This window comes from Triticum urartu, chromosome 3A, assembly GCF_056163025.1.
Source record: "Triticum urartu cultivar PI428250 chromosome 3A, HENAU_Tu73, whole genome shotgun sequence".
NCBI lineage: Eukaryota > Viridiplantae > Streptophyta > Magnoliopsida > Poales > Poaceae > Triticum > Triticum urartu.
This window is the reverse complement of record NC_141875.1, coordinates 8,193,628-8,205,609: the sequence shown is the minus strand read 5'-3', so window position 1 is coordinate 8,205,609 and position 11,982 is coordinate 8,193,628. Positions and strand designations below refer to the sequence as shown.

At 42.4% G+C, this 11,982-nt stretch overlaps 1 protein-coding gene across 1 annotated transcript; it reads left to right on the top strand.

Moving 5' to 3' along the window:
- The first annotated feature begins 6,522 nt into the window (after positions 1-6,522).
- Positions 6,523-11,904, top strand: LOC147977683 (uncharacterized). The gene is made up of 2 exons (XM_087514505.1): positions 6,523-7,422; positions 11,866-11,904. Exons 1-2 carry the CDS (start codon positions 6,523-6,525, stop codon positions 11,902-11,904), a joined length of 939 nt encoding a protein of 312 aa, XP_087370631.1.
- The last annotated feature ends 78 nt before the right edge of the window (positions 11,905-11,982 follow it).

The window sequence follows — 11,982 nt, the reverse complement described above, 5'->3', positions numbered from 1 at the left end:
TGTGATATACTTTTACTCATGATCATAGTTTTAAATAGCCGGCTATAGCTCCGCTATAGCCCGCTATAGCCTTTTCAGCAGGGTGCCATTAAATGGACCCATGTACAAATTTCCCGCTATAGCCCGCTATAGCTGATTTTGAGGTCCGCCGCTATTTGGCATAGCCCGCTATTTAAAACATTGCTCATGATCAACAAATATGTTCACTAAATATTGCCTCATGTTAGCACACTATTATATTTTTGTTCATTGTTTTCTAGAATGAATGATGATTTTTTATATGATAATACATGCGTTGCACGTGCACATTTACTAGTAGTAGTAGATGCAGAATCGTTTCGGTCTACTTGTCACGGACGTGATGCCTATATACATGATCATGCCTAGATATTCTCATAACGATGCTCAATTCTGTCAATTGCTCAACAGTAATTTGTTCACCCACCGTAGAATACTTATGCTCTTGAGAGAAGCCACTAGTGAAACCTATGGCCCCCGGGTCTATTCATCATCATATCAATCTCCATCACTTTAATTTTACTTTGCTTTTTACTTTGCCTTTTACTTTTCACTTTGCATCTCTATATCAAAAATACAAAAAATACTATCTATCAGATCTCACTCTCGTAAGTGACCGTGAAAGGGATTGACAACCCCTAATCGCGTTGGTTGCGAATAGCTATCGTTTTGTGCAGGTACGAGGGACTTGAGCGTGGCCTCCTACTGGATTGATACCTTGGTTCTCAAAAACTGAGGGAAATACTTACGCTACTCTGCTGCATCATCCTCTCCTCTTCGGGGAAAACCAACGCAAGCTCAAGAGGTAGCAGCACACGTTTTCGTCGTGATTCTCCGGTAGAAACTTTGGGGCACTCTTTGAGGTTCTATGTGTTGGTTTGAATAGATGAATTGAGATTGTGTGATGCATATCGTATAATCATACCCACGGATACTTGAGGTGACATTGGAGTATCTAGGTGACATTAGGGTTTTGGTTGATTTGTGTCCTAAGGTGTTATTCTAGTACGAACTCTAGGGCTGTTTGTGGCACTTATAGGAATAGCCCAACAGATTGATTGGAAAGAATAACTTTGAGGTGGTTTCGTACCCTACCATAATCTCTTCGTTTGTTCTCTGCTATTAGTGACTCTTTGTTGCATGTTGAGGGATAGTTATATGATCCAATTATGTTATTATTGTTGAGAGAATTTGCACTAGTGAAAGTATGAACCCTAGGCCATGTTTCCTAGCATTGCAATACCGTTTACGCTCACTTTTATCACTTTCTACCTTGCTGTTTTTATATTTTCAGATTACAAAAACCTATATCTACTATCCATATTGCACTTGTATCACCATCTCTTCGCCGAACTAGTGCACCTATACAATTTACCATTGTATTGGGTGTGTTGGGGACACAAGAGACTCTTTGTTATTTGGTTGCAGGGTTGCTTGAGAGAGACCATCTTCATCCTACGCCTCCCACGGATTGATAAACCTTAGGTCATCCACTTGAGGGAAACTTGCTACTGTCCTACAAACCTCTGCACTTGGAGGCCCAACAACGTCTACAAGAAGAAGGTTGTGTAGTAGACATCACCATCAAGCTACAAAAGCTTCATGATGAACTATAATATGCAAGGGATGGATAAGACAATTCCCGAGCTCTTCGCAATGCTAAAGGCTGCGGAGGTAGAAATCAAGAAGGAGCATCAAGTGTTGATGGTCAACAAGATCACTAGTTTCAAGAAAAAGGGCAAAGGGAAGAAGGGGAACTTCAAGAAGAACGGCAAGAAAGTTGCTGCTCAAGTGAAGAAGTCCAAGTCTGGACCTAAGCCTGAGACTGAGTGCTACTACTGCAAAGAGACTAGTCACTGGAAGCGGAACTGCCCCAAGTATTTGGCGGATAAAAAGGATGGCAAAGTGAAAGGTATATTTGATATACATGTTATTGATGTGTACCTTACTAATGCTCACAGTAGTGCCTGGGTATACATGTGTACCTTACTAATTCTTACAGTAGTGCCTGGGTATTTGATACTAATTCTGTTGCTCATATTTGCAACTCGAAATAGGGACTACGGATTAAGCGAAGATTGGCTAAGGACGAGGTGACGATGCGCGTGGGAAATGGTTCCAAAGTCGATGTGATCGTCGTCGGCACGCTACCCCTACATCTACCTTCGGGATTAGTTTTAGACCTGAATAATTGTTATTTGGTGCCAGCGTTAAGCATGAACATTATATCTGGATCTTGTTTGATGCGAGACGGTTATTCATTTAAATCACAGAATAATGGTTGTTCTATTTATATGAGTAATATCTTTTATGGTCATGCACCCTTGATGAGTGGTCTATTTTTATTAAAATCTCGATAGTAGTGATACACATATATTCATAGTATTGAAGCCAAAAGATATAAGTTTAATAATGATAGTGCAACTTATTTGTGGCACTGCCGTTTAGGTCATATTGGTGTAAAGCGCATGAAGAAACTCCATGCTGATAGGCTTTTGCAATCACTTGATGCTTGCGAACCATGCCTCATGGGCAAGATGACTAAGACTTCGTTCTCCGGAACAAGGGAGCGAGCAACAAACTTGTTGGAAATAATACATACTGATGTATACGGTCCGATGAGTGTTTAGGCTCGCAGCGGGTATCGTTATTTTTTGACCTTCACAGATGATTTGAGCACATATGGGTATATCTACTTGATGAAACATAAGTCTGAAACATTTGAAAAGTTCAAGGAATTTCAGAGTGAAGTGAAAAATCATCGTAACAAGAAAATAAAGTTTCTACGATCTGATCATGGAGGAGAATATTTGAGTTACGAGTTTGGTCTTCATTTGAAACAATGCGGAATAGTTTCGCAGCTAAGGCCACCCGGAACACCACAACGTAAGGGTGTGTCCGAACGTCGTAACCGAACTTTATTAGATATGGTGCGATCTATGATGTCTCTAACTGATTTACCGCTATCGTTTTGGGGTTATGCTTTAGAGACGGCTGCATTCACGTTCAATAGGGCACCATCTAAATCCGTTGAGACGACGCCTTATGACTGTGGTTTGGCAAGAAACCAAAGTTGTCGTTTCTTAAAGTTTGTGGCTGCGATGCTTATGTGAAAAAGCTTCAACCTGATAAGCTCGAACCCAAATCGGAGAAATGTATCTTCATAGGATACCCAAAGGAGAATGTTGGGTACAACTTCTATCACAGATCCGAAGGCAAGAAATTTGTTGCTAAGAATGGATCCTTTCTAGAGAAGGAGTTTCTCTCGAAAGAAGTGAGTGGGAGGAAAGTAGAACTTGATGAGGTAACTGTACCTGCTCCCTTATTGGAAAGTAGTTCATCACAGAAATCTGTTCCTGTGATCCCTACACCAATTAGTGAGGAAGCTAATGATAATGATCATAAAACTTCAGATCAAGTTACTGAAGGAAATATGCCCTAGAGGCAATAAGAAAGTTATTATTTATTTCCTTATATCATGATAAATGTTTATTATTAATGATAGAATTGTATTAACCGGAAACATGATACATGTGTGAATACATAGACAAACAGAGTGTCACTAGTATGCCTCTACTTGACTAGCTCGTTAATCAAAGATGGTTATGTTTCGTGACCATAGACATGAGTTGTCATTTGATTAACGGGATCACATCATTAGGAGAATGATGTGATTGACTTGACCCATTCCGTTAGCTTAGCACTTGATCGTTTAGTATGTTGCTATTGCTTTCTTAATGACTTATACATGTTCCTATGACTATAAGATTATGCAACTCCCGTTTATCGGAGGAACACTTTGTGTGCTACGAAACGTCACAACGTAACTGGGTGATTATAAAGGTGCTCTACAGGTGTCTCCGAAGGTACTTGTTGGTGTTGGCGTATTTCGAGATTAGGATTTGTCACTCCGATAGTCGGAGAGGTATCTCTGGGCCCTCTCGGTAATGCACATCACTATAAGCCTTGCAAGCACTATGACTAATAAGTTAGTTACGAGATGATGTATTATGGAACGAGTAAAGAGACTTGCGGTAAGGAGATTGAACTAGGTATTGAGATACCAACGATCGAATCTCGGGCAAGTAACATACCGATGCCAAAGGGAATAATGTATGTTGTTATGTGGTTTTACCGATAAAGATCTTCGTAGAATATGTAGGAGCCAATATGAGCATCCAGGTTCCGCTAGTGGTTATTGACCGGAGATGAGTCTCATTCATGTCTACTTAGTTCTTGAACCCGTAGGGTCCGCATGCTTAAAGTTAGATGACGATCGGTATTTTGAGTTTTGTGTTTTGATGTACCGAAGATAATTCGGTGTCCCGGATGAGATCGCGGACATGATGAGGAGTCTCGAAATGGTCGAGACATAAATATCGATATATTGGACGACTATGTTCGGACACCGAAATGGTTTCGGGTAGTTTCGGACACATACCAGAGTACCGGGGGGTTACCGGAACCCCCCGGGGAGACTAATGGGCCTATTGGGCCCTAGTGTAGAAGAGGAGGGGCGGCCAAGGGCAGCCGTGCGCGCCCTCCCCCCAGTCCGAATTGGACAAGGTGGGGGGCGGCGCCCCCCTTTCCTTTCCCCCTCTCTCTCCTTCCCTCTCCTCTCCTACTCCCACTTGGAAGGGGGGAGTCCTACTCTCGGTGGGAGTAGGACTCCTCATGGGGCGCGCCTAGGGTGGCCGGACTCCTCCTCCTCCTCCACTCCTTTATATACTGGGAGGGGGGCACCCCTTGGAGACACAACAATTGATCTATTGATCTCTTAGTCGTGTGCGGTGCCCCCCTCCATCATATTCCACCTCGGTAATATCGTAGCGGTGCTTAGGCGAAGCCCTGCGTCGGTAGCATCATCATCACTGTCACCACACCGTCGTGCTGACGGAACTCTCCCTCAAAGCTCGGCTGGATCGGAGTTCGAGGGACGTCATCGAGCTGAACGTGTGCTGAACTCGGAGGTGCCGTACGTTCGGTACTTGATCGGTCGGATCGTGAAGACGTATGACTACATCAACCGCGTTGTGCTAACGCTTCCGCTTTTGGTCTACGAGGGTACGTGGACACACTCTCCCCTCTCATTGCTATGCATCACCATGATCCTGTGTGTGCGTAGGAATTTTTTTGAAATTACTCGTTCACCAACAGTGGCATCCAAACCTGGTTTTGTGCGTAGATGTTATATGCACGAGTAGAACACAAGTGAGTTGTGGGCGATACAAGTCATACTGCTTACCAGCATGTCATACTTTGGTTCGGCGGTATTGTTGGATGAAGCGGCCCGGACCGACATTATGCGTACGCTTACGCGAGACTGGTTCTACCGACGTGATTTGCACACAGGTGGCTGGCGGGTGTCAGTTTCTCCAACTTTAGTTGAACCGAGTGTGGCTACGCCCGGTCCTTGAGAAGGTTAAAACATCACTAACTTTACGAACTATTGTTGTGGTTTTGATGCGTAGGTAAGAACGGTTCTTGCTCAGCCCGTAGCAGCCACGTAAAACTTGCAACAACAAAGTAGCGGACGTTTAACTTGTTTTTGCAGGGCATGTTGTGATGTGATATGGTCAAGGCATGATGCTATATTTTATTGTATGAGATGATCATGTTTTGTAACCGAGTTATCGGCAACTGGCAGGAGCCATATGGTTGTCGCTTTATTAAATGCAATGCAAACGCCCTGTAATTGCTTTACTTTATCACTAAGCGGCAGAGATAGTCTTAGAAGCAATAGTTGGCGAGACGACAACGATGCTACGATGGAGATCAAGGTGTCGCGCCGGTGACGATGGTGATCATGACGATGCTTCGGAGATGGAGATAGCGATAGTCGTAGAAGCAATAGTTGGCGAGACGACAACGATGCTACGCTGGAGATCAAGGTGTCGCGCCGGTGACGATGGTGATCATGACGGTGCTTCGGAGATGGAGATCACAAGCACAAGATGATGATGTCCATATCATATCACTTATATTGATTGCATGTGATGTTTATCTTTTATGCATCTTATTTTGCTTTGATTGACGGTAGCATCATAAGATGATCTCTCACTAAATTTCAAGATTAAAGTGTTCTCCCTGAGTATGCTACGATGCCAAAGTTCGTCGTGCCGAGACACCATGTGATGATAGGGTGTGATAAGCTCTATGTTCATCTACAACGGGTGCAAGCCAGTTTTTGCACACGCAGAATACTCAGGTTAAACTTGACGAGCCTAGCATATGCAGGTATGGCCTCGGAACACTGAGACCAAAAGGTCGAGTGTGAATCATATAATAGATATGATCAACATACTGATGTTCACCATTGAAAACTACTCCATCTCACGTGATGATCGGACATGGTTTAGTTGATTTGGATCACGTGATCACTTATATGATTAGAGGGATGTCTATCTAAGTGGGAGTTCTTAAGTAATATGATTAATTGAACTTAAATTTATCATGAACTTAGTACCTGATATTATTTTGCTTGTCTATGTTGATTGTAGATAGATGGCACGTGCTGTTGTTTCGTTGAATTTCAATGCGTTGCTTGAGAAAGCAAAGTTGAAAGATGATGGTAGCAATTACACGGACTGTGTCCGTAACTTGAGGATTATCCTCATTGCTGCACAGAAGAATTATTTCCTGGAAGCACCGCTCGGTGCCATGCCTGCTGCAGATGCAACTGACGATGTTAAGAACGTCTGGCAGAGCAAAGCTGATGACTACTCAATAGTTCAGTGTGCCATGCTTTACGGCCTAGAACCGGGGCTTCAACGACGTTTTGAACGACATGGAGCATATGAGATGTTACAGGAGTTGAAGTTAATATTTCAAGCAAATGCCCGGATTGAGAGATATGAAGTCTCTAATAAGTTCTATAGCTGTAAGATGGAGGAGAATAGTTCTTTTAGTGAACATATACTCAAAATATCTGGGTATAACAATCACTTGATTCAACTGGGAGTTAATCTTCCGGATGATAGTGTCATTGACAGAATTCTTCAATCACTGCCACCAAACTACAAGAGCTTCGTGATGACCTATAATATGCAAGGGATGGATAAGACTATTCCTGAGCTCTTCGCAATGCTAAAGGCTGCGGAGGTAGAAATCAAGCAGGAGCATCAAGTGTTGATGGTCAACAAGACCACCAGTTTCAAGAAAAAGGGCAAAGGGAAGAAGAAGGGGAACTTCAAGAAGAACGGCAAACAAGTGGCTGCTCAAGAGAAGAAACCCAAGTCTGGACCTAAGCCTGAGACTGAGTGCTTCTACTGCAAACAGACTAGTCACTGGAAGCGGAACTGCCCCAAGTATTTGGCGGATAAGAAGGATGGCAAGGTGAACAAAGGTATATGTGATATACATGTTATTGATGTGTACCTTACCAGAGCTCGCAGTAGCACCTGGGTATTTGATACTGGTTCTGTTGCTAATATTTGCAACTCGAAATAGGGACTACGGATTAAGCGAAGAATGGCTAAGGACGAGGTGACGATGCGTGTGGGAAATGGTTCCAAAGTCGATGTGATCGCCGTCGGCACGCTACCTCTACATCTACCTTCGGGATTAGTTTTAGACCTAAATAATTGTTATTTGGTGCCAGCATTGAGCATGAACATTATATCTGGATCTTGTTTGAAGCGAGACGGTTATTCATTTAAATCTGAGAATAATAGTTGTTCTATTTATATGAGTAATATCTTTTATGGTCATGCACCCTTGAAGAGTGGTCTATTCTTGTTGAATCTCTAAAGTAGTGATACACATATTCATAATGTTGAAGCCAAAAGATGTAGAGTTGATAATGATAGTTCAACTTATTTGTGGCACTGCCATTTGGGTCATATTGGTGTAAAGCGCATGAAGAAACTCCATACTGATGGGCTTTTGGAATCACTTGATTATGAATCACTTGGTACTTGCGAACCGTGCCTCATGGGCAAGATGACTAATACGCCGTTCTCTGGAACTATGGAGCGAGAAACTGATTTTTTGGAGATCGTACATACTGATGTATGTGGTCCAATGAATGTTGAGGCTCGCGGCGGGTATCGTTATTTTCTCACCTTCAGAGATGATTTAAGCAGATATGGGTATATCTACTTAATGAAGTATAAGTCTGAAACATTTGAAAAGTTCAAAGAATTTCAGAGTGAAGTTGAAAATCATCGTAACAAGAAAATAATGTTTCTACGATCTAATCGTGGAGGAGAATATTTGAGTTACGAGTTTGGTCTACATTTGAAACAATGCGGAATAGTTTCGCAACTCACGCCACCTGGAACATGATACGTCTCCAACGTATCTATAATTTTTGATTGCCTCATGCTATATTATATTCTGTTTTGGATGATTAATGGGCTTTGTTATACACTTTTATATTATTTTTGGGACTAACCTATTAACCGGAGGCCCAGCCCAAATTGCTGTTTTTTTGCCTATTTCAGAGTTTCGCGGAAAAAGAATATCAAACGGGGTCCAAACGGAATGAAACCTTCAGGAACGTGATTTTCGGAACAAACGTGATCCAGAGGACTTGGAGTCCACGTCAAGAAATCAACCAGGAGAGCATGAGGCAAGGGGGCGCGCCTACCCCCCTGGGGGCGCCCTCCACCCTCGTGGGGCCCACGTTGCTCCACCGACGTACTTCTTCCTCCTATATATACCTACGTACCCCCAAACCAACAGAAGCATCCATGAAAACCTAATTCCACCACCACAACCTTTTGTACCCGTGAGATCCCATCTTGGGGCCTTTTCCGGCGTCCTGCTGGAGGGGGCATTGATCACGGAGGGCTTCTACATCAACACCATAGCCTCTCCGATGATGTGTGAGTAGTTTACCTCAGACCTTCGGGTCCATAGTTATTAGCTAGATGGCTTCTTCTCTCTCGTTGGATCTCAATACAAAGTTCTCCGCGATTCTCGTGGAGATCTATTTGATGTAATCTTCTTTTGCGGTGTGTTTGTTCAGACCGATGAATTGTGGGTTTATGATCAAGTTTATCTATGAACAATATTTGAATCTTCTCTGAATTATTTTATGTATGATTGGTTATCTTTGCAAGTCTTTGAATTATCAGTTTGGTTTGGCCTACTAGATTGATCTTTCATGCAATGGGAGAAGTGCTTAGCTTTGGGTTCAATCTTGCGGTGTCCTTCCCAGTGACAGCAGGGGCAGCAAGGTATGTATTGTATTGTTGTCATCGAGGATAACAAGATGGGGTTTATATCATATTGCATGAGTTTATCCCTCTACATCATGTCATGTTACTTAAAGCATTACTCTGTTCTTTTAAACTTAATACTCTAGATGCATGCTGGATAGCGGTCGATGTGTGGAGTAATAGTAGTAGATGCAGGCAGGAGTCGGTCTCCTTGTCACGGACGTGATGCCTATATACATGATCATACCTAGATATTCTCATAACTATGCTCAATTCTATCAATTGCTCAATAGTAATTTGTTCACCCACCGTAATACTTATGCTCTTGAGAGAAGCCACTAGTGAAACCTATGGCCCCGGGTCTATTTTCCATCATATTAATCTTCCAACACTTAGCTATTTTTATTACCTTTTATTTTACTTTGCATCTTTATTATAAAAATACCAAAAATATTATCTTATCATATCTATCTGATCTCACTTTCGTAAGTGACCGTGAAGGGATTGACAACCCCTTTATTGCGTTGGTTGCGAGGTTTTTATTTGTTTGTGTAGGTGCGAGGGACTTGAGCGTGGCCTCGTACTGGATTGATACCTTGGTTCTCAAAAACTGAGGGAAATACTTACGCAACTTTGCTGCATCACCCTTTCCTCTTCAAGGGAAAACCAACGCAGTGCTGAAGAGGTAGCAGAACACCACAGCGTAATGGTATGTCTGAACGTCATAATCGTACTTTACTGGATATGGTGCGATCTATGATGTCTCTTACTGATTTACCGCTATCGTTTTGGGGTTATGCTTTAGAGACGGCTGCATTCACATTCAATGGGGCACCATCTAAATCCGTTGAGACGACGCCTTATGAACTGTGGTTTGGCAAGAAACCAAAGTTGTCATTTCTTAAAGTTTTGGGTTGCGATGCTTATGTGAAAAAGTTTCAACCTGATAAGCTCGAACCCAAATCGTAGAAATGTGTGTTTCTTCATAGGATACCCAAAGGAAACTGTTGGGTACACCTTCTATCACAGATCCGAAGGCAAGACATTCGTTGCCAAGAATGGATCATTTCTAGAGAAGGAGTTTCTCTCGAAAGAAGTGAGTGGGAGGAAAGTAGAACTTGATGAGGTAACTATACCTTCTCCCTTATTGGAAAGTAGTTCATCACAGAAATTGGTTCCTGTGACACCTACACCAATTAGTGAGGAAGCCAATGATATTGATCATGAAACATCAGATCAAGTTGCTACTGAACCTCGTAGGTCAACCAGAGTGAGATCCGCACCAGAGTGGTACGGTAATCCTGTTCTGGAGGTTATGTTACTAGACCATGACGAACCTACAAACTATGAAGAAGCGATGGTGAGCCCAGATTCCGCAAAAATGGCTTGAGGCCATGAAATCTGAGATGGCATCCATGTATGAGAACAAAGTGTGGACTTTGGTTGACTTGCCCGATGATCGACAAGCCATTGAGAATAAATGGATCTTCAAGAAGAATACTGACGCTGACGGTAATGTTACTGTCTATAAAGCTCGACTTGTTGCAAAAGGTTTTCAACAAGTTCAAGGGATTGACTACGATGAGACCTTCTCACCCGTAGCGATGCTTAAGTCCGTCCGAATCATGTTAGCAATTGCCGCATTTTATGATTATGAAATTTGGCAAATGGATGTCAAAACTGCATTCTAGAATGGATTTCTGGAAGAAGAGTTGTATATGATGCAACCGGAAGGATTTGTCGATCCAAAGGGAGCTAACAAAGTGTGCAAGCTCCAGCGATCCATTTATGGACTGGTGCAAGCCTCTCGGAGTTGGAATAAATGTTTTGATAGTGTGATCAAAGCATATGGTTTTATACAGAATTTTGGAGAAGCCTATATATACAAGAAAGTGAGTGGGAGCTCTGTAGCATTTCTAATCTTATATGTGGATGACATATTGTTGACTGGAAATGATATAGAATTTCTGGATAGCATAAAAGGATACTTGAATAAGAGTTTTTCAATGAAAGACCTCGGTGAAGCTGCTGACATATTGGGCATCAAGATCTATAGAGATAGATCAAGACGCTTATTTGGACTTTCACAAAGCACATACCTTGACAAAGTTTTGAAGAAGTTCAAAATGGATCAAGCAAAGAAAGGGTTCTTGCCTGTGTTACAAGGTGTGAAGTTGAGTAAGACTCAATGCCCGACCATTGCAGAAGATAGAGAGAAAATGAAAGATGTTCCCTATGCTTCAGCCATAGGCTCTATCATGTAAGCAATGATGTGTACCAGACCTGATGTGTGCCTTGCTATTAGTTTAGCAGGGAGGTACCAAAGTAATCCAGGAGTGGATCACTGGACAGCGGTCAAGAACATCCTGAAATATCCGAAAAGGACTAATGATATGTTTCTCATTTATGGAGGTGACAAAGAGCTCATCGTAAATGGTTACGTTGATGTAAGCTTTGACACTGATCCGGACGATTCTAAATCGCAAACCGGATACGTGTTTATATTGAACGGTGGAGCTGTCAGTTGGTGCAGTTCTAAACAAAGCGTCGTGGCAGGATCTACGTGTGAAGCGGAGTACATAGCTGCTTCAGAAGCAGCAAATGAAGGAGTCTGAATGAAGGAGTTCATATCTGCACATCACATCATCAGTATGAAGGATGAAGATCTGATCTATGGTTCCAGTGCTGCTCGTATCTAAATGCTGAAAGCACCACTTGGTGAGCCTATAAAAAACTATCCTTCCCACCATATAAAGATCGATCCATCGATAAGATATTTGCCAAAGCCTGCACTTACATC

What these genes read in the sequence shown, in the direction of transcription:
- LOC147977683 (XM_087514505.1), top strand. Translation starts at nt 6,523, where the DNA reads ATGGCACGTGCTGTTGTTTCGTTGAATTTCAATGCGTTGCTTGAGAAA. An exon ending in GAGCTCGCAGTAGCACCTGG is followed by an intron (nt 7,423 to 11,865) that starts GTATTTGATACT and finishes CTATGGTTCCAG; the next exon opens with TGCTGCTCGTATCTAAATGC.